The sequence below is a fragment of the Quercus lobata genome, chromosome 4 (assembly GCF_001633185.2).
Source record: "Quercus lobata isolate SW786 chromosome 4, ValleyOak3.0 Primary Assembly, whole genome shotgun sequence".
Classification (NCBI taxonomy): domain Eukaryota; kingdom Viridiplantae; phylum Streptophyta; class Magnoliopsida; order Fagales; family Fagaceae; genus Quercus; species Quercus lobata.
In genome coordinates, this window is record NC_044907.1 from 12,066,409 (window position 1) to 12,089,719 (window position 23,311).

Here is a 23,311-nt window from a genome sequence, read left to right on the forward strand (position 1 = left end):
GCAAGTCTAAGGAAACATAATTTGACCAAGCATTACACTCATTACTTGAAAGGGCAGAATTGGCTGAGTGTAAGGCATCATTAGCACCACTAGATGTGGATGCATGAAAGTTGAGCATTGAAATCAGTTGTTGATACTGCTCTGAAGTGAAAGGGAAGGAATTGACCTACTGAATATCAGAATTGCCTTGATCACCTTCAACCAGACTTGATTGGCCATAGCCACTCTACCTTTCTACTTGTAACCAGGAGGAAAACCTACTAGTTTGTAGCATTTCTCCATAGCATGACCAACCTTCCCACAGTGACTATATACAGGCCTCTCTTTTGCATTGTTTCCTTTGACATTCTTGTTATTGTTCCTTGGAAATGAATTTCCTTGATTGAACCCTTGATTCTTGACTGCAAGAGTAGTTGATTCAACTGAAGGAGCAATAGTAAAACCTAAACACCATTGCCTTTCCTCTTGAATCACTAAGGAAAATGCCTTATCAATGGAAGGACTAGGCTCCATCATGAGGATTTGTGTTCTAACTTGAGAGTAAGAGTCATTCAAGCCATTTAGGAACTGCATGAGAGAATCTTGATGCTGAAAGACTATGATTTTATCATTCACACCACAGGTGCACTTACCACATGAGCAACATGGTAAAGGCCTGAAATTTAATAGTTGATCCCAAGTAGCTTGAAGATCAGTAAAGAAACCTGTTACCGTAGCAGCACCTTGCATCATAGTTGAGATTTGCTTTTGAAGCTGAGAGATTCTTGGTCCATTGGCTTGAGAGAATCGTTTCTTGAGAGTATTCCATACTTCAAATGCTGTGTCTCTGTAAATCACACTAGCAGTGAGATGAGGAGAAACTGAATTCAAGATCCAAGAGGAGATCATCGAATTGCACTTGGATCAAGCTTGCTTCTCTAGTGGTGTGACTGCCATTGAAGCATTGATAGAACCATCAACAAAGCCAAGCTTGTTTCTGGCATCCAAAGCCATTCTCATTGCTCTGGCCCAAGTAGGGTAGTTATACTCAGTTAATGGTTGAGTAACCATAATTGCACCTGGTATTTCACCATTATACAAGAAAAATGGCCTTTGTGGATCTTCCATTGGAGACAATTCTTGTTGAGAAGAGGAAGATGAACCAGTCTGAGTATTCGATGCCATTGATGGAGGTTCGAGCTTTGATACCATGTAAGAAAGTAAAGACGAAGGAAAGAAAAGATGTGTGAACACAAAGAGAGAAATTGAGAGAGAAAAGATGAAGAACTTTTTTTAATTGATGTAATGAATGAATCTGTACAGAATTAGAGCTTTATACAATTACATCTAAGCTAGGAACCTAAACCCCCAAAACAGAGCATAACTTATACCAAATTATGAGGGAAGTAGTTACTGCATGTGCAAAGATTAGTTACAACATGTGTGATACAACTGAATTAAATTAACACCTAAACTACTTATAGTTTAACTACTGATCTAATCCTCTTGCAACTGCAACTTATCATTGTGTCGTTTATCCTTCTTCCCTTTCTTCCCATTCTCTGTTCTTTGTTCTCTGATCCTTGACTGTCTGATGGGGGCAATAAGTAATTATCATTATTTTTTAGGTCCACCAGAAGGAGCACTTCAGCAGTCCTCTGACGGACGTAATAATTTCACCCAAAACTCATTGGTCGTTGAATCATAGCCATTAATTACAACTTGTTACATATAAGGATAATGCCCAACTATCAACAGATGAAACTCATTCAAATTCAAAGACTCAATGATTACCATCACCTTCAAATAGAAGAGATAACATAAAGATACCTAAAACTAGAACCTAAGAGATATTATCTCTATTTGATTTTTGTATTTGAATTCAACTTAGATTATCTGTACAATATCTATCCTTGTTGTATCTTGAATTTACATTAGATATAAATACAGAAAAGCCTTTACCAATTTGTTGGTAATGCAGAACAATATTTTTCTTGTGTATTTTTATTAAGTTTGCACTTTTTTTTGGAATGAATATGTTAAAATCAATGAAAATTAGTTTTTTGAATAAATCTATTAAAATGATGAAAATTTGGATTTCTAGGAGTCAAACTACCCAAAAAAAAAAAAAAAAAAATCAGATTTAGAGAATTAGTTTGAGATTTTAATCAAATTGAAGAGAGAGAGGAAAAGGAGAGGTGTGTTATAAATGCAAAACAAAAAACACAAACTCTTTTTCAATCCTCCAATCTTTTGAGAAGTTGAATTTGCTTTTCTAATTTACAAAATTTCGAACCCTTACTTTTTTTGTCCTTGTTATGTTTATTTTCGTCTAAAAAAAATGTTTTCTAACGGCAAATGGAGAGGTAGGTTACAAAAGACTAATAGAATTAATTTCAAGTGAGCAAAGTGGCAACTTTTGAATCATAGATAGACAAGATGAAAAGGGATTTAACCTCATGTAAGTTTACTGTAATAATAAGACAAGTGAGCTACAAATTTTAATTTTAACATACGTGATATATAGATTTTAAGACTCACCTTCCCACCCATCCTTGTAATACACTGAAACCCTCATTTTTGTATTTTGAAAAAAAACTTTTCCATTGATGAGCTGAATGTGTGAACAAAGAGGGAAAATGACGAGTTCAATAATCATTGATGTCTCAATCCAGACCCAAGATTGCGCCGATGGAGGGGAGTATATTTTAGGGAGGAAAGCCGAGCAAGTTTCATGCCTTGGCAAGCCAGCCAGGTTTGAGTTATTTGTGAATTTGTTCTGATGAGAGTTTGTGATTTTTGTTGTTCGTGAGACTTGTGATTGGAGTTAGATTTTGTTTCACTTTTACATGATTATCAATTTTTCTTTATCACTCACAATGTCGGTACATTATATTAGAGTTATAGTACAAAATTTCGTATCCACAAATTTTCTCATAAGTAATTTAGAACTCAATAAGTCTATAAATTTTTCACAAATTTTTTCACCAACTATTAAGGTTTCGAAATGAAAATGATATAAAATGAAACGGTGTCACCAGCAGACTCAAATGAGAAACAACTGTCATGAAATTTACTGTGAAAAATGCTTGGTCGGTAACATTACTCTCGTTAGCACTAGGAGCTTTCCAATAACCTTCAAAGAGGGTCCAAAGGAAGATATTTCAAAACAATTCTTTAAAAGGCCGGAAAGGGAATAATCATATTCGTATGGTTGGTACTAGCGGTACTTCCAACCTATGTCAGCCAATCATAAGCATTCACTCTCCTTTGCCGTTTTATCTTTCCTTTCTTTCTTGGGATTGCGTATTGAAACTTAACCTTTTCCTATGTAACACAACACAACACTCATCTTACAAACAAGACTTTCTCTCTTCTCACTATATCCAAAAATATTCTCAGCCTCAGGTAAGCACTTTGTGCATATGTTGACACTACTTTGTGTCTCTTAATAGTTAATACCATTCTTCCATAATCTGAAGACTACGTTGAAACTGCTTGCATTTTATAGTAAAATATAAATCTTTGCTATAGTTTCTCTATTTAGAAGCAGACCCAGATTTTAGTTTTTAGCTAAAGAATTCTAGACTGAGCAAGTACGTATAATATTCACCTTCTTGGTTGTGGAACAGGCAAAAATGGACACAGCAAAGTTCGATAACAGAAGGACAACTGGGTCAGTTAAAGTAGCCGTAAATTTATATGGAGATAAGGCTCTTGAAGGTAGTCCCTCACTAAAGAAACCCCAGATGGATTTCTCAGAGGTATTTTTCAAAGAACTGTCAAAACCCCATTTCACCATTTACATTTAATTTTATACACTATCATCCATTTGCATTCTCTAACTTAACTTTTTCTTCTGAATTGTTAAAGAAGTCATCTTTAGGAGCAAGAGAAGTCCATATAGCAAGAAGGGACATTGGTAGATACAAAGAGAGCAAGAAGGCTGCTGAGTTAGCAAGAGCTCAAGCGGAATCTGAGCTCTCTAATGCAAAGAAGACAGCGAAAGATCTGTCTGTACTAACTGATGAGTTGAACACAAAGGCAAAGGCACAGATGCAATACGTTGAGATGCTAAAGAAATCTGGAAGTTGTGATGAAAAGGCATTGGCTGGTAGGAACATTGAGAGTTATTATCAGTATGAAGAAGTGATGAGAGAATTGGAATTTGTGAAACGGGAATTGGGTAAGCTTAAGTTTGACATGGCTTATGTTTTGGAAGAGAAATTGAGGATGGCGAAGCAAGTTAAAGCCTCAAGTTCGAAAATGTTGTCTTATCTAAACTCTGTTGAAGCCCTTAAGAAGGAGATTGGGGGTGCCAATGAAGAACAAGTGCTTGTTGAGTTGGCACGGATTGAGGCTTTGAAAGAGTTTGGAGAGATAGAAGCTCAAAGAGTAAAGGAAGCCATTGAATTCTCAGATGCGATGGAGAAAACTAAGCAGAAGATGAAGGATATTTTTGAAGAGATTGACCAATCGAAAGAGCTTGAAGCCAAATTGACCTCGACAATGTCTGATGTTCATGTGTTGCAAAAGGAGCTAAAGCTAGTGAAAGAAAGGAAAGCAAAGGTTCAGAGAAATGATAGCTTGAGCCGTGGCAGTTTTCAAAAAGGGAAAGAATTAGGAACTTCACCTTCATTGCAATCAATTACAGAAGAGTTGGAAGCAGCGAAAAAAGAATTGGCTGTGGTCAGAGAAGAAGGCTTTCAGTTCATGACCTCCATGGATATTATAAGAGATGAACTAAAGCATGTTACAAAAGAGACAGTTCAGTTGAAGAAAACAGAAGAAAAGACTGATTTAACCGTTCAGAATCTCAATTCGAAGCTTCTCAGAGCCAAGTCCAAGTTGGAAGTTGTATCTGCAGCTGAGGAAGAGGCTAAATCAATTTTGTCTAATCTATCCCTCACTCTTGAGCAGCTTAAGACAGAAGCAGAGGCTGCAAAGAAAGAAAAGGAGCTTAATACAGCAGAAACTGCCACCATTAAGGTAGACATTCAAAAAACTGAGTCTGAGATAGACTTGACTGAGGAAAGATTACAGGCTGCCATGGAAAAGCTCGAGGTGGTTAAATCATCAGAATCTTTAGCTCTTGAGAATTTGAGAACTCTTATTGAGAAGACCATGACAGCCAGGGCTTTGGCAACTCAGCATAGTTCCAAGATTACCATTTCAAAGTTTGAATATGAGTATTTAACTGGGCGTGCAGTTCAGGCTGAGGAAATTGCTGATAAAAAGGTTGCAGCTGCTGATGCATGGACTGAAGCTTTAAAGGCCAGTGAGAAGGAAATATTGATGAAGACAGAATTAGCTCAGAGAGAAATCAAAGAGGTAAGGGTGGAGGAAGAACAAGAGTCCTATAGAGCAAGGAGGTCACTCTCTGCAAAGCGAATTGTTGAGGGAGAATTACAAAACCGGAGACAGAAATGTGAGAAGAATCCAGAAGCTGAAAACTTGCAACTAGCATTGCATAGAAAATCTATGAAAAGTAATGCCAGTTTTACTCCATCCAGGCGAGCCAAGTTTCAGAAGTCTGCCTCACCAGCAGCTCGAAAGTCTGCCTCACCAGGCACACGGCATCTTAATTTGTTCACTATTAAGAAGAAAAAGAAGGTAATGCCTAATCTAGCAAAGCTAATTATTGGCAAAAGAAATGACAAGGATCTGAGAGCTGCCTGAAGTTTGGTTGAGATATCAGCACCTGTATTCAGTAGATCACTAGGCAAGTGAGTCCAATAAATCAAACAAGGAAAAGAATAGAAAAAACTGTGACATACTTTAACAAATCAGAGCTAATAGTTCAAGTGATGACTTCATAGGGAAGTTCTTGTCTTTAACATTTCATACTTTCACTTTGCTTTACCTCAAAGGAATGAAACTTTTTCTTGAGCGTGAGGGATCCATGTGTAATAATCATGGCCTAGTTTGTCTGGCTCTAATTTATGTCATTGTGGGTTGATCATTTTGAGGCAATTTTTATATAAAAGAAGACTCTTGTGGCTACTCATAGTGATAAAATTTCCCTGCCAATTTTGGTTATTAGACTTCTAGTATACTCTGTCTTGATGTATGTTAATATATGTAGCTTCAGTTTTTGTATAGGCATCGAGTATGTAGCAGTGCAGTTATTGCTCCAGCATGGTGAAACTCTGTACTTAAACCGATAAAAATTACCCCCTGAAAGAAAACAGTCGAAGCAAGTGGAGCCTGTATAGATGCCATTACCTCACCTCGGTTTTTAACCACAGTTCTTACATTCACTCTCCCAAGTAAGAGGGGGTGCATCATTTGTTGGCCTCCAATATAGTGACTTACCCCCCAGGCCCCCACTAATATACATCCCTGGCGTCACAAAAAGTAGATTAGCAACTGTTACCAATGCAAGTCTGATTTGTTGAGTTAAAAGTTCTGATACTCCCCCATCAATATCCAAAACAATATAGTTTTGAGCAGTGAATCTGAAAAAAGGAATTCGTGAAAGATAAGGATAACTCTATACAAAATAGCACTTTACATCAGATTACTGTGATATCCAAACAGCCACTTAACTAGTATAACCACAATGACAATCTACATTTACAAACCAGTTGTGCGAACTAACAGTAGTATCCAATCTCCTTTCTAACATTGACTAGGAGGTTCCAAACTTCTCAACTTAATATTTGCCTTTCATTTTATACAGGTGCTTAGCCTTCATAGTTCATACAACATTGACAAATTATTGATCTCATCTAATCTACAATTAGCATAAATGATTGTAATCTCATCTGCACTTTTACCTTTTCTGGGCTAAGGTCTTTAGCTATATTCTTACCATGTAATTATTCTTCTTGACTTACACTGTCCACCACAAATCTTGACTTTATCTTCTAACTACCTTTTTATAGTTTCCTTCTATTCTGTTAGGGTCATATTTTCTATGTAATTGACTAACCATTTGATAAAACGCATTTTACTTGTAATTTGGTAGATCTAAGTTAGGTTTAATATATCAAGTAGTATGTTTTTAAACATATCAAGTGGTATCTTAAAAGACATGAAGGTTGATCCAAGAAACAAGTGAAGAAAAGCTATTTCCTTAAATCTCAAACAAGCTCAACAGATACTGCTATTGAAGATTAATGAAGAAGCTCGACACAAGATCAATCTATCGAGATCTACAATTTTAGAAAGGTTCATGATGACTTGAATGATTAGGATTTCTCTTCTTACAACCCTAGCCGTATATAAGGCTTATTTTAAAAGTCATCAAATATGGAAAACAGAGACCTAGAACTCATACATTATGTGAGAAGCTACTGCGTTTGTGCGCCTTACATTTTTGTAACTAAGTGCTTCCTGATCTTCATTATTTATAAAGTGAAGAATTTTGCAACCAGCAACAATCAATCAAGTTGCTGGAGTTAGTCAAGTACTGAGATCCGTGCAAAGGAGTTTGTCACAAATTAGAGATTTGTGCAACAAAAGAAAAAAGTCTATTACAATATCAAGTCCAATTGGGTATTGGAGCAAAGGTTCAATTGTAAGTTGTATTTTGGGATAGGCTAGGGTAGTGATAAGATTCGTCATACTTGTAACCGCTTGATTTTTTATTAGTGGATTCTTGGGAGTAGAGACCTAAAATTCATCCGGTGGAGTTTTTGTTTTGCGAGAGGTTTTTCCCCATTTGTCAACAAATAACCATATTAATTTATTTTCTACTACATATTAGTTATTTGGTGATTTGTTAGTACCCTCACGATTTGCATGTAATTTGACCTAATTAATTAACTTGAGTAATTGAATTAATTAACCGGGGTGAAACTATTTTAACCCAACATATTCAATTGTGAAACTCAATGTCATGATACTCCCACGAGATCTGCATTCCATGATTACCTCTAGGCTTCTACGCACTAACATTGTATTACACGCACCAAAATTTGCCTTAACAAAAAGCCACTAATTAACACACAAGGACACTTCTCATACACGTGAGGACTTTTAACACATTAATAACAACCATCTGATATTGCTGGGAGTCAGTTCTTAGGCCAATTTTGAGAGCTCCACTTAAGATTCTATTAATTTTTCCTTGCATGAAAATTCTTGAATTAGCAGGAGAGAAGCAATTTAAGAGATGGGAGTGATAAAGAGAGTCGAACAGATTAAAACCGTAGAAGATACAAGAAAGGAGGCAAAATAGCATTTGGTGGCTGGACATGCTAGAACCAAAAGAATGGCATATAAATTTTTTGATACTTAAACCAAATAATCAAACTATTTTACATCAATGCCTTTCAGGTTAATTCTTCACCAACAAATATTTCTCATGAAGTTATCTCGGAAATTCAATGTATGTAGCTAGTGTTTGTTGGCTAACTACTAGGGTGAAGGAGCACAAATACATTTCTGAATTTCAGTTGAACCCTTAACACTAGTGTTTGTCTTCACATAACCAATTTGTTCTTCTTTTATAGTTTTAAAGTTTAAACCAAAACTAAGAGTAAATGCTCCTGGCCTCTACGCCCTACGGCTCTACCGTCGTGTCTAAAACATTTTCTAAACTCAAAGTATGTAATTGAGTATCTGTAACCATACTTTTTGGAACAAGTCAAATGGAAGGAGCATACTGGGTTTTAATACTTAAAAATCGGTTTCTTATGTGGTAAATTGTTTTATTATGGAATTTTTATTTATTTATCTTTTTCTGATATAATATATCATACACAATTTTCATCAATCCATTGTTTTATACCGTATACAATAGTGACCAGTGAAAGGGGGACTAAAGCATCAAACTCATGTAAGTTGTAGTTAGCTCTTCGAGTAAGGGACCTTGGATCAGAGCCAGCCTACACCAAAAAAGAAGCACAGTTAGTATCTTAGTTTGATGGGAAAGAGTAATCATCATGGAGCAATCAAATTGTATCAAACCTCTATATATATACATATATATATATATATATATATATATTTATATATATTAAACTCATGGCCTGCTTGTTTAGTTCCTCGAAATTTAAAGCCTAGCAACATATTGCTGGGGCAGAATATGGAACCCATATCTCTAACATGAGCCGGGCTGGGCAGTTCAGGCCATAGAATCCGACATCTGTAGGAAATTCTTAAAGCGTTTGTGATGTGAGTAAGGATAATGAATGAAATCTCTCTCTGAGATTCAAATAATGCTTATTCTCACTTCAGTAAACGTAACAATGTGGTGTTTGCCCATAATTACATCACAAAATGATGTTATTTGAACCAATTCTTCCAATGGTAACTTTTCCTTCAAGTCAGCCTATGATTTGTTACAAGATTGAGAAAGAGGAATTTCACGTGGATAATGGAAACGGATTTGGAATTAAAATGCCCTAAAAAATTAAAGAATTTTATTTGGCTTGCTTCTCATGATAGACTTACCCAATTCTGAATTTCAGTTACGTTTGCTATACAAATTTGCCATTCAGATACTTGCCAAAGATGTGGACTATTGAGAGAGAGTCCTTAGAAACTATCTCAAATCTAAACTGAAATCTGCTATATAATCCCTAGCAAGTATTTAGAACCCTAAAGCAAGCTTTTTACGGCTTAATCAATTTTACCTTAAACTAAACATATTAGTCCAAGCATAAATGACTTATCCAATTTCCAAACAAAACAAGCTAAACTACACAAAGCATGGCAATATAGTATTGTAAAGGAAATAGATGGAAAGGCAAGCAAACCACACTAAACACCAAAACATGTTTAGGAAGAGGAAAACCCGAGCACTGGGCGTAAAACCTCTCTCCTGACCACCCGTCGGAAATCTCCACTAGAACGAATAGTTATAGTACATAGATGAACATAAACCCTCTAAGCTTATTTCTCCCTGTGTACTTGAGCTCTCTAAGCTCCAGCTAGCAATCAACTTCAGCAAGTCTTTTTTTCATCTAGCTTATCAAAGAATCTCCATTGAAATGCCAACGGAAACACCACCAATAGAGATTGAATTTGAATGTGGTTGAAAAGCAATACAAAGACAGAGATATATGTAGAAAGCCAGAGTACAAGAAATGAGAGATTTTGATGAAATGGAAATTATGATTCTTGATTCATTGATTCTTATTACAAGCCCCAATATATACATACATAACTAACTCTGTAGAGTGTGGGATCAATCTAACAAACTATAGCATAAACTAGTCAGTGACTAACATATGCATAAACTAATTAGTGACTGACACATGGATTGTATTAAACTAACTCCATTGATTAACACCTAATTGCACTACCTAACTGCACTAACTTAAACTACTTGCAGTTTAGGCTTTCTCAAGTTTCCATAAACTTTCTCTCACTCACAAGGTCTATGTTTATGGGTGAGGAAAGGGGTTACAAAATCTCAATCAAATATTGAAAGAGATGGAAAAGAGAGGATGGAATGTTTTTTTCTCAAAAAAAAGATTCTCTCCTTTCTTACACTCAATATGGCTTCTCTTGAATATCTATCTTGTGATTTCTAAGGTTTGTATCACCCTTATCAGAAGCCTTTGCCACGCCTCACAGTAGCATATGTGTTGGCAAGTGTGCATTGGTTAGGTGCAATCCAGGAAGCAAAGTACATACAAAGATCACGCAACTCGCGACCTAGACATGCCCTAAGGTTGTGTGGTGCACGTCAACACTCTCATCTAGACCACCTACCACGTGGATACTGCGGACTAGCTAGGTTGTCTCCTAGTGTCCTCTAGGTCGCGAAATCTCTATCCATGCAGCTTTCCAAATGTGAAGAAGAGGCTCAAGTACATCTATCCCAAATCATCAATATCAATCAATCAATATATATATATATATATATATATATATATAAGCAGAGACCTCAAAAGGAAGTGTATGAGGTTCTGCCATGTGGTGCTTTGTATGAGTAATATTTCATTTAGCCTTTCACCTCACCCCATCTTCTCATCAATTACCAGTTTAAGCCATAAATGCAGAAAATTAAGAGATTTGGTTCCAACCATTTTCCAACTTCTTGAACTCTTCCACTTTTAATTTCATTAATTTCAAAAATGAAAGCTTTTTTTCCATTCAATGTTAGTTTTTTCACATTAATTTTATAGATTCCAATTTCACAAAATATTGAGAGAGAGAGAGAGAGAGAGAGAGAGAGAGAGAGAGAGAGAGAGAGAGAGAGAGAGAGAGAGATAGTACCAAGAAGGGTATGAGTCTGGCTTTGGTTTTAGTTGCATATGATCTAAACCTCTCAACAACATTGTCAAAACTTAATACAAAATTAGTATCAAGAAGGGTATGAATCTGGCTTTGGTTTTAGGTGAATATGATCTAAACCTCTCAACAACATTGTCAAAACTTAATACAATGCATCAACGATATTTGGGGTTTCTAAAAGGTATGTTTAGGGAAGACATAAAGTCTTTATATGTGTTATTTTGTTATTTGTGTTTTTTTTTTTTTTTTTTTGGAAGTGCTTAACCTTTGTAAGTGATTATTGAGGTACTTAGATATATGTAAAATTAAATTTAAGATATGAAATAGTAAAATTTTATATTTTCTATGTTCAATTGTTGTTATATTTTTAATCTCTTGACATGTATATTTAGCTTTGCAAATTAAAAATTATAAACCTTAAATATTAGATATTCAGCCTTCAAAAGTTCACATGTTTTCTTTTCCTAAAAAAAGAAATAATAAGATTTTTTATATTGAAAACGTCAAATGTAAGAACCAAGTATACATCTACAATTGATAAAAAAAAAATAAAAGAAATAAAAAAATCAATAGGCACGTAGTGGCATTTTTAGGGTCTAATTAATTATGATTACTTAAGGATATATTGTATTACAATTTTTTTTTCTTCAATATTTTAGTGACATAATACATAATCAAAATTAATTTTCCAAACATCATAACAAACTAGTATTTAACCCGTACTTACGCACATGAATGATGAATTGTAATGATATTATTGATGTTAGTTTGGGTTATCAAATATATAGGACATTAGTTTGACCAGGACATTTGGAGGTAGTAAAATAATTTTTCCTTACAATTCTAATGATAATTATGATATTGGTTATGCCAAGTTTCTCATTACACTGCTGTTATGTGTATAATTTTGAAAATCATTATTGGACGCTACATATACGATATCAATTCACTATCATTGTCCATAAAATTGTACTAAATATAACACTAAATAAAATAATAAATTGTTTTAATAGTATCTCCTAAATTGAACAGGGACAAGTGCATGGAATTGTTTAGCTCAATTACGGTTTGTTACGTTCAAGATCTTCACATATAAAATATCTAAATAAAAATAGTATAAAATATATATATATATATATATATATATATTTACACACTCATTAGTTTAGGAAAAAATAATAATAGCAAAAATCTAAACAATTTAATTTGTATGAAAGCTAACAAAGGCAAAATCTAATTTTGATTCTAATCAAATTTTCTCTAAGCTTTAGTTTATATATATATATATATATATATATATATATATATATTACCTAGGTTTATTTATATTAGACTCCTCGTTTTTCTACATTGAATTAACTTACTTGACACAAAAATTTAGAAAATTTAGATTAAATGGGACACTTGGCATAAAATTAAACTCTAATTGAAATCCAATTTTTACACTAAACTAGCATCTAACCCATGCAAACACATGGATGCATTTAAAATTAAACACAATTTTTATTATAAAAATATAAATAATTAGTCAAATTATTTTTTTTAAAATAGCATGTAGCATATGCATATGTATAGATACGTTTAAAATTAAACACAATTTTTATTATAAAAATATAAATAATTAGCCAATTTTTTTAAAAAATAAAAAAGTAAATGTAATTAATCACATATTAAAATTATTACCTAAATTTAATACTACTTATGATCATTTTTTTTTTCTAATTATTAATAATTTAGAACATGTGGTGTGATATTTGTTGTGTGGTGATTTTTATTGAGTATATGTGATTGGTTTTTTTTTTTTTTTTTTTTTTTTAATTTTATAGTTCATTAATATTAAATTCTTAGTATTTTGCATTTATTAACTCACTTGGCACAAATTAAGATTAAAAAACTTAAGTGGACACATGACACAAACTAAAATGGATAATTGTGGTGTGGTCCCTATATAAATTTAGACACATGGCGCAAAATTGGATTTTAATTTCAAATTCTAAATAAATTTTCTCTAAACATTACCTATATATATATATATATATATATATATATAGATTAACTCATTTGACACAAAAATTTAAAAGTTTAAATTAGATGAGATATTTGAATTCCAATTTGAAATCTAATTTGATTTTCTCCCAGTTTAGGTTATTAATATATATATATATATATATATAGAGAGAGAGAGAGAGAGAGGAGTATCATAAAATAACTAATTAATAACGAATACGCATATCACGTGAGACATCCACTAGTTACAATTAAGTCCCAAAAAGTTATATTAAAAGTAAATCACAATAAAAACAACTTTGTCACTGAATTAAGCCAACAAAAATATACTTCTCGAAAACAAAACTGGTGTAATCTTGTGCTCAATCTTGAATTCTTGATCCTACCCCCTTCTCTACCATTCCCTTGATGCCGTATTTTCGATGCTACAATTTGGTCCATTAGAAAACTAGGAATATAGAGGTCACTAATTGTTTTTTTTTTAAAGTATATATGTCACTAATTGTGCATATCAGCAACCATTAAACATAAAAGATGTACTTTTTTATATGAAAATAAAAGTCTGTACACTTATTAGCCTTAGTAGGACTTTCGTTTTCTTAACTCTTCTACGATTCCCTCTTCCATAATAGGAATGATTTCTGGGTCTTTTCCTCCTTCGGGTTGGTCATTGGTGTAACCTCAATATTTTATTTTATTTTTTTGAGAGTCAAGTGTAACCTCAATATAAATAGCAGCTTATAGGTTCCCAAAAATACGGCTACTGGAGGTTTATTAAGGGAAGAGGTAGGTAACTGGATAACAGGTTTCACATTCAACCTTAGCACTTGCTATGTTACTGATATAACTGAAATATGGGTTTTGAGGCAAGTTTTACTGCTTGCTAGTACATATAAAGAAAATTATCATTGAGACAGACTACTTAACAGCTCTTTCTTTATCTGTTAAAAATCAAGTGTAAATTGTGATATGGAAGCGGATGGAAATAAGTTTGTGTTTTACAGAACTTTTGATGGGTATATAAAAAGTTACACAAACACCGGTTGAAACTTCTACTTTTCTTTTGGTGACAACAAATAATTAATAGAGTCAAATCTATGGATATTTGACACAAACATGCACATGTGGTGCACTTGGTACTAGGATACGTTGCATGTGAATCTTTCATCAAGATCGGACCGTGATTGGATCTTATTTTGTAATACTCTAATACATTTTTTATTTTTTTTTTTTGCTGAGAATGTACTACTCTAATACAAGAATAACTAACTTTTAAAAGACAAATTCTTTTTGGAAAACTATAGATTAACCAAGTACAATTTTAAAAATAATGTTTTTTTTTTTTTTTTTTTTTTTAAATGTGCCAATTCAAATGAAGAATTAAGATATTTTCAATTAAAACTTTTTATTATCTATAAATATCTTTAAAATAGTAGACATGCCTCAAAATCGCCTTTTTTATTTTGTTAACAACAGTTTCCTACACATATCATCGAGAATGAAGATGCTAAGTTCCATCCAGATGGCATCCTCATAAACAATTAAAGAGGGAATTCTTGAAGAGGAATTGATCCTAAAAGCTTTTACACTCCAAGTCCAAGAGTCGGAAACAAATGTGTAGAGATTTTGGCAAACCTTGGTCATTAAATATGTCCTCAACTTTTCAAAATCATGATCATCCTTCTCAACATTTTAAACTTTATTCACATTACTTGCGGATTCTATGGGAGTACAAACTCTTAGATTGTGAAGAGGATAAAGGTTAAAGTTGATGGACCCGTTCAAACAAACTTGCCATAGGTGACGGTACTGAGTTAATAGATGATCAAAAACAAGACGACAGATTGAGGTACTGAATGGAGAGATCACATGACGGATGGTCCCCTATAGTGGACGATGATCCTCCATGATGGATGGATTCTACACGAGCCCAAGGCCGATAAATATTAAGGCCACGTGGCACCCACATGGCTTAAGTAAATTCCAAGGAATCCTATATGGAAATATCTTGCACCCTATGATTGACTCTGGTCAATGGAATCCCTATATGGGAAGAATCCCGTACATTTATTAGGATCTTCCTCATAAGAAAACATCTTTTTGTCCAAGAAATAGAAGTCAGTTCTACACTACTATAAAAACTCCAAGCCCTCAAAAATCAAGGTACCCATAATTTCTTCCAACTCTGCCCCTCTAGAGTTATGAAAGTTCTCTAACTTAACCTTCAAAAGGTTTTCAGCTAGTACTATACTGGTGTGCAGGTTTTGTTTAAAGCACATGAAGACTGTATAGTTTACTGACGATTTTTAGCATCATCAGATTGTAGGCCTTTTGATAACAACTTGACATAAAAGAAAAAATAAAAAAATAATAATAAAAAGAAAAAAGAAGTAGATAAATTGTGCAACCACAATGAGAAATCTGAAAAATAACCCATCTCCCTAACCATTTATCTTTAACCATCGCGGGTTTGAGCAATTGAAGGGTATACACCATTTCTCGCGCTCAACAAATGTATCACTAATCTCTTTTCTCAAAATTGCGAGTTCTTTTGATAATTATTTAATTAATTTATTTTCTTTTGCTAACATAGAGAGCGTGAGCGGGTTATTCTTTTGTAATTGAATCAGGTGTCCATCTCTTGTCTTCCAGTCCTATTGGCCCAAGCTTTAGAAAAAGATGGGCCTCGGCCTAATCCCCGTTCTGTTTTGTTGATCCAGCATTATAAAATTTTCCTTTATTCGTGAAAAAAAAAAGTGTATCACTAATTAAATACTAGAAGGACCCAAATTAACCCATTGTAAAGTTGAATTCGGTTTGACCTTATTAGTATTATTAAAAAATTATTGATTTTTCAGTGCTAAGTTTTGTATAGTTGTTACTCTCTAATATAGTTTTGGTAAGGGTCAAAAAGTAAAATAGATGTGGTGCAAAAGCAAACATGGATTACGGGGGGTTAATAATTGGAAAGCTTTTTATTTATTTATTAATTTCTTCAATGCTATGTTTTGATGAGAAAATTTTCCTGTGATTTAACTTTAAAGTCGTAATTTAAGAATTTTTAATCTTGATTTTTCTTATTTGTGTTAACATGAAATTTGGTTTAAAAATAGTGTGAAATTCAAAACTTGAAATTTTCAAGGATTCAAATCCTAGGATCAAATTCCATGTAGGGAGAAAAAATCCATATAGGAAAATATTATTACCACTGTTAGAACTAGCTACCATGTCACTACTATCATTGCTATCATTGTAGCCCATATTAGTGGTTTCATGGTTTTTTTTTTTTTTTTTTTTAATTTTTTTTTTTTTTTTATAATCATTTTGAAGGTTTTAAGGGGTATGTTGTGAAATTTTAAAGTACTCGCAAGTGTACGAACCGTACCGAATATAGTTTAATAAGAACGAGGTTGAACCCATAGGGACTTGAATGAACGTAGGAAAATTAATTAAACCTTAACCAAATTAATCCTAATCTAGTTTAATAAAAATTGATTGTTTGCGACTAAATAAACAAAACAAATAATTAAACTAAGCAAAGATATAATATAGAGCAATAAAGAGATGAAAACAATCTAGAGAAAGGAATTAAGGTTTTGGAATCCGCCTTGTAAGTCATATCAGCATATATTTATGATCATTAATTTTTCCCAACCACTACATGATAATCTAGAAATCAATCTTGCTATCATGGAAAATATCATCATTAAAACTTATGTTTAAAAATCTAAAGCATGCTCAGTATAAAATCAAATCATCAATTGTATCCGTAGCCAAACAAATCACAAGATATATCAAATTCTAAAAATCAAGTCATAAATTGTATCCATTGACAGACAAATCACAAGCAATATCCAATTTTGTAATCAAGAATTAATAAACCAAGCATTCAATTAATTAAGATAAATCCTAAATCATGAGAAAAACATGATTGAACTCATATCTCGAATCCCATCTTAGTCAATTGATATGAAGCAAGAACAATTTAAATCATTAAAGAACAACTATTGTAGGAAAAATCAAATCACATAAATATGATTGATAATCCTTAACAAGGTTTCATCCTTAACCCTAATTATAAATTTAGCTACTCATAGTAATTGAGAGAAAAAAAAAAAAAAATACTAAACATTAAACTAGACAAATAATTAAAACTAACTGTCATGGAAGAAAACCAAAGAGGTAGCCACAGCCGCAGCTCTCTATGCATTCAGCCCTCAGCCCTAACACTAGCCTCCCTGAATTTTGCCCTAAAAAGCCTTTAAATAGGTCAAGAAATCCTATTACAAGTTGAATTCCCGTTCGGAAAAAATCCCAGATTTTTAGGCTTCACTTATCCGATGATTTCGGCCCATTTAATGTCTAAATTTGGACTTTTGGCAAACTACAAATTTGTAGCCCTTTAAGTTAACTTTCCAGCCCAACTTGAATCATCTCAATTGGACATCTGAGCCGAACGTTATATCAAAAATACTAACTAATGTGCAGGCTGGAATCTTAATCCGAATTGGACTTGGATTTGATGCAAATTTTCTTTGATTTCCTGCTCCAATTGGACTTAAATTTAATTGTGTTGGCTTTCTTTAACTTCATCATGGCCCTTGTAAAATTAAAGTCCATTAACTTTCTTCTTTGTACAAATCTACTTATTTAATTCTATTCTCCTACAAAAGACAAATTCATGCAATAAGATTCAATTAAGCACAAAATTGATTATTCAACATTATTCCAAATCAAAATATAAAATGCATGAATTAACTCAAAATAAGTATGACAATACTTTCTAACAATGATATAAATATGCAAAATTAAGCTATTATCAACGCAAATCAAATACCCCCAAACCTACATTTTGCTAGTCCTCGAGCAAAATAGATAAAGAGTAAAACAAAACAAAGAAATTAAAAGGAAAAAAGAAAAAAGAAATCCTAACTAATCCACTTTCGTTGGAATTTTCGGTTGCATTTAGCGTATGCAACAAGCCTTTAAACCCCTAGCTTACACTAGTGGACGAGTTGTAATCTCATGAGGGTTTGCAGGGAATATACCCACAAAATTTTGAGAATGAATACTAAAATAAACAAAACAAATAAAATCAATTTTTTTTTTTTCGATTGCCTTTTGCAAAGAGGATTAGTTCAAGTTCAAAAACACTACAAATGCTAAAGAAATTTCTCATGCCATCAAAACTCAATGTGAGTGAAAAGTGGTAGCCAACCCAAACATCTCTTAGTTTTAGAATAAACTTGACTCAAATCTCTATTTGAAAGTATGCTTCAACTCAAATCTTTCCAGTGTTATCACTCAACAAATGAAATCACTCTGAAATAGGGTGTAACACTCTCAACAATATATGTGAGCGGAATAATGTAAGCAAAATCAAACACCTCACATATAAATCACATGAAAAACGGTTAATCAAGAAAGAACAAGTAGTCTCATGAAAGGATGCCAAAAAGAATTTATACCACACTTTTTATTTAGTCATATCAATATCTGAACTATACAATCTTCAAGATCAAATAAGGACTTCATTAGGATGTAATATAGGGTAAAAGCAAAGGGAATGAAATAAAAATGGGTGAAGGTAAATATAAGAAGTGTTTTCAAGATTAGTTGGAATGTCAACTCTTTTTGGAATTTCCATTCAACATTTTTTTTTTTTTTTTTGACTCTTCTTCTTCAAAGCAGTACTCCTTCCTTACATTTCACTTCTCAAAATTTGATGAGAACCCTTTTTATTTTCTTCTTTTTGACACCTTTTTTTTTTTTTTTTGAATTCTTTTTTTCTTTCTTCTTTGAATTCTCTCACAAACCACCACATTGAAACAAACTGATCAAATTCCATCTTGAAACACTATGGATAAGGGCTTTTAAGAAAGAAAGGCTAATTAAAAGGCTCAACGGGGTGACTAGCAATAATGTATCAAAAAAGAAAAACACATATATGGCTCAAAGTAAACAAAAGTGGCCTAATCTCATCTCTCAAAGACTAGTATAGTTCATTCAATATCAATGACTTCAAAAGATTCAAGTGTGGCATAAAATTTTTTTTTTCTCGGCCAAAAGAAAGAACAATGAGACTACAACAAGGGAAATATGCTACACACTTCCAAATGAACTTTAAGATTAGAAACAATAAATAACCCTCCAAAAATAATAATTGGCTCAAAACTCACAGGGGTTACAGTCTCCACATTGTTATCATCAAGATTTTCTAATTATTTTTATCCTTCAAAAACAAGTTGTGTCTGAGTGGGTACATGCATGTGCAATGAATTGAGCATGAAAGCAATGAAATTCTTTAAGCAAGAGTGGTATAACAAACTCAAAACATAAACCTCAAGCTAGGCAAAAGATTTTTTTTTTTTTTTCTTTTTTAACACAACTAGACAAAACAAAACAAAAAGATAGAAATCTATATACATCCCCCCAAAACCTAAACCAAACATTTTCTTCATTGTCAAAAATGATACTCTCAAATATATGTCTTGAATGAAAAGAGAGCAAAATACGAATATGCAACGTGAGAAAATTAAGTTGGAAAAGTAAGATAAGAAGAAAGAGGAGACGTACCTGATCAAGCTGACTGGTATAAATTTTAATTTCTATCAAATATCAGCTAGAACAAAAGAAAATAAAATGAAGCAAAAAAATAAACACAAAGATTAATCTAAAATCAGAAAATGAACAAGAAAAAGTTGTTTATTTATTTATAATAATAATAATAATTATTATTATTATTTTGGCAAAAAGATTTAACACAACTGGAGATCAATCTTGATAAACAGGACCATCCAAACCCCAACAACACCATGGAGATAAATAATGCATATTATGAATGGACTAGTCCAATGATATTGTAACTTACCTGGGTCAAAAACATGTTGAGAAGCTTTTGCGGTGTCTTCCAAGTGAATTCTTTGCAAAACCACAGAAGCACCAATACCCTTAATATCAACAATTTTCCAACCTATAGCTTGCTTATGCTCTTGAAGTATACTTATCAATTGGTGTTCCCAAAAGTCATCCAACTTTGGTGGTTCTACAATAGATGGGAATGGGGATGAAGAAAGTGGACAAGGGACCACTTTTGGATGCCAGCTATCAGTACTTAAGAGAGGAACAAAATCCAACAATGCATTGACCTCCTCAATTGATTTTTCAATATCCAAATTGCAATAAAAAAGGGTTAAACAAGCCTTTAGGGGATCCTCATAACTTGATTGTAGGAACGTATCATGGACGAGGCTCCCAAGCATTTTAACCTCACATATATCCTCATTGTCTAGTACTTGCTTACTTATGTCAAAAATATTAAGCTCAACAATCATATTCCCAAAAGAAATCTTCATCACACCACTCCAACAATTGATCAAAGCATTGGATGTGGCTAAGAAAGGGCGACCCAAAATGACATGGATTTCTGTACTGGCATTTAGGGTAGGCTCAGTGTCTAACACAACAAAATCAACAGGAAAATAGAATGCATCCACCTAAATTAGCACATCCTTAACTATACCTCTAGGGATTTTCACAGACCTATTAGCTAATTGAAGTGTCATGGTTGTGGGTTTCAACTCCCCCAAACCTAGTTGTAAGTATACTGAATATGGCATTAGGTTCACACTTGCCCCCAAATCTAGCAAAGCTCGCTCAATGAGACAATCCCCAATCTTGCATGAAATTGTAGGGGATCCTGGGTCCTTACATTTCACTAGATATTTATTCTGAATGAATGAACTAACTTGCTCAGTCAAAAATGCCTTTTTAGGGACATTTTTCTTTCTCTTTATTGTCACAAGATCTTTTAGAAACTTGGCATAAGCAGGAACTTGCTGAATTGCATCAAGAAATGGAATGTTTATTTGCACTTGCTCAAAAACCTCTAAAATATCTCCAAATTGTGCACTTTTCTGAGGATTGATTAAACTTTGAGGAAATGGAGCTTTAGGAACATACTTCTTATCAAGAGGGGAAGAACTAAGATCCTGAATTGGAATTGAGGTATAGTTTCCCTTCTTTTCTCTATGATCATCATGTGAACTATGAACTCCTTTTTCCTCTAACACAGTATTTTCATTATCCTCCACTTCTGGCATTTTCACTTGATTATCAACTTGTCTTCTAGACCTAAGGGTAGTAATAGACTGAACAGATTCTTGTGCATGAGTAGAACTAGAAGAACCATTAATTGCATACTGCCCTTTTGGATTAGATATAGGTTGACTAGGAAACCTTCCTTTTTCCCTTTCTCGAACTTAGGTTGCTAACTGGCCAACTTGATTTTCGAACTTTGAAATAGCTTGAGTATTTAAATGGGTGGAACTTCTTATCTCTTGAATGGCTTGGCTAGTTGATTGCATGAAAGTTTTGAGAGACTCCTCCAAAGATGATTGTTGTCTTGGTGATGCTACAAACTGAGGTGTTGATTGAGGAATTGGAGGAAATGCTTGAGTAGGTGGACAAAATTGACCTTGTTGATGCGCTTGTTGTCCACCTATATTTGTGGGGGAATGGTTCTGCCTCAAAGAGAAATTAAAATGATTTTGCCAATTTGTATTGTATGTCTCTGAAAATGGACTAGCTAGTGGCCTTCCATAATTATTCAGTGCATTTGCTTGCTCAATATAAAAATTAGGGTAACCAACTGTGGAAGGACACATTTGTGTTGTATGGATAGGACTCGCACAAATAGAGCATGTTTCACTTTGAACTTGATTGACAGAATTCATCCCTCTACCTAAAGCTAAAGCTTCAACCTTACGAGTGAGATTGTCCAACCTAGTTTTTATGTCTAAATCTTCATTGACTTCATACAATCAACCTTTCTTAATTGTAGGGACAGATCTCTCTCTATGATTAGAAAAATCCCATTGTTGTGAGCTTTCTGATAAATTCTCAATAAATTTGTATGCCTCATCATCCATAAGACTCAAAAATCCACCACCATTCATGGACTCAATCATGTTACGATTTGTTTGAGTCAAACCATTATAAAAATATTGTACTAGTCTACATGTTTAAAAACCATGGTAAGGACACTTTAAGATCAAGTCCTTAAATCTCTCCCAACTCTCATAAAATTTCTCTTGTTCATCCTGATAAAAATCTGCAATTTCTCTTCTTAAAGCATTGGTCTTGGCCATTGGGAAAAATTTAGAGAGGAATTTTGTGACCAAAAGTTCCCATGAAGTGATAGATCCAGATGACAAAGAATTAAGCCATGCTTTTGTCTTATCCTTCAAGGAAAAAGGGAATAAATGCAAGTGAACAGAGTCATCAGTGAAATTTTGGAACTTATAAATAGCACAAATCTCAAGAAAATCCTTCACATGCATATAAGGATCTTCTCTATCCAATCCATGAAAAGTAGGAAGAATGTGGATTATCTGTGACTTCAACTCAAAATGTGCAGCAGTGGTTGCAAGCAATACTATGCAAGATGGAGGGTTGGTGGTTATGGGTGAGAACAACTCCCTAAGAGTTTTTGAATCATCTCTTGTTTCTCCCATTGTGGATGAATAATCAAAACTAACAAAATGGTTTTCTTTATCACGTATCCAAGTTCTCATACACCATGCACAAAGAAATAATTTTTTTTTTGTTTTTTTATTTATTTAAATTTTTTTAACTACAATTAGTAGAAGGAGAAATTCAATTAAGACCTAATTTATTTTCCTAACCAAGTCTCCGACAACGGCGCCAAAAACTTCTTGTGAAATTTTAAAGTACTCGCAAGTGTATGAACCGTACCGAAGTATAGTTTAACAAGAACAAGGTCGAACCCACAGGGACTTGAATGAACGTAGGAAAATTAATTAAACCTTAACCAAATTAATCCTAATCTAGTTTAATAAAAATTGGTTGTTCGCAACTAAATAAACAAAACAAATAATTAAACTAAGCAAATATATAATATAGAGCAATAAAGAGACGAAAACAATCTAGAGAAAGGAATTAAGGTTTTGGAATTCGCCTTGTAAGTCATATCAGCATATATTTATGATCATTAATTTTTCCCAACCACTACATGATAATCTAGAAATCAATCTTGCTATCATGGAAAATATCATCATTAAAACTTATGTTTAAAAATCTAAAGCATGCTCTTCTTCGCTTCTTAAGTATA

General features: G+C 33.3%; 1 protein-coding gene and 1 non-coding gene across 3 annotated transcripts; both read left to right on the forward strand.

The window, feature by feature from the left end:
* Positions 1–3,206: 3,206 nt before the first annotated feature.
* On the forward strand, positions 3,207–5,960 carry LOC115983589 (protein PLASTID MOVEMENT IMPAIRED 2-like). Of its 2 annotated transcripts, none has more exons than XM_031106306.1 (3): positions 3,207–3,387; positions 3,612–3,743; positions 3,853–5,960. In XM_031106306.1, the coding sequence occupies exons 2-3, from the start codon at positions 3,618–3,620 to the stop codon at positions 5,656–5,658; spliced, it is 1,932 nt and encodes a 643-aa protein (XP_030962166.1). In that variant the 5' UTR covers positions 3,207–3,387; positions 3,612–3,617; the 3' UTR covers positions 5,659–5,960. The 2 variants fall into 2 exon arrangements, with proteins under 2 accessions (XP_030962166.1, XP_030962168.1); XM_031106308.1 differs by having other exon boundaries at positions 3,856–5,960.
* A 16,246-nt stretch (positions 5,961–22,206) lies between these two features.
* On the forward strand, positions 22,207–22,315 carry LOC115988246. Its single transcript, XR_004091416.1, has one exon. It is a non-coding gene; the product is annotated as a small nucleolar RNA R71 (small nucleolar RNA).
* The last annotated feature ends 996 nt before the right edge of the window (positions 22,316–23,311 follow it).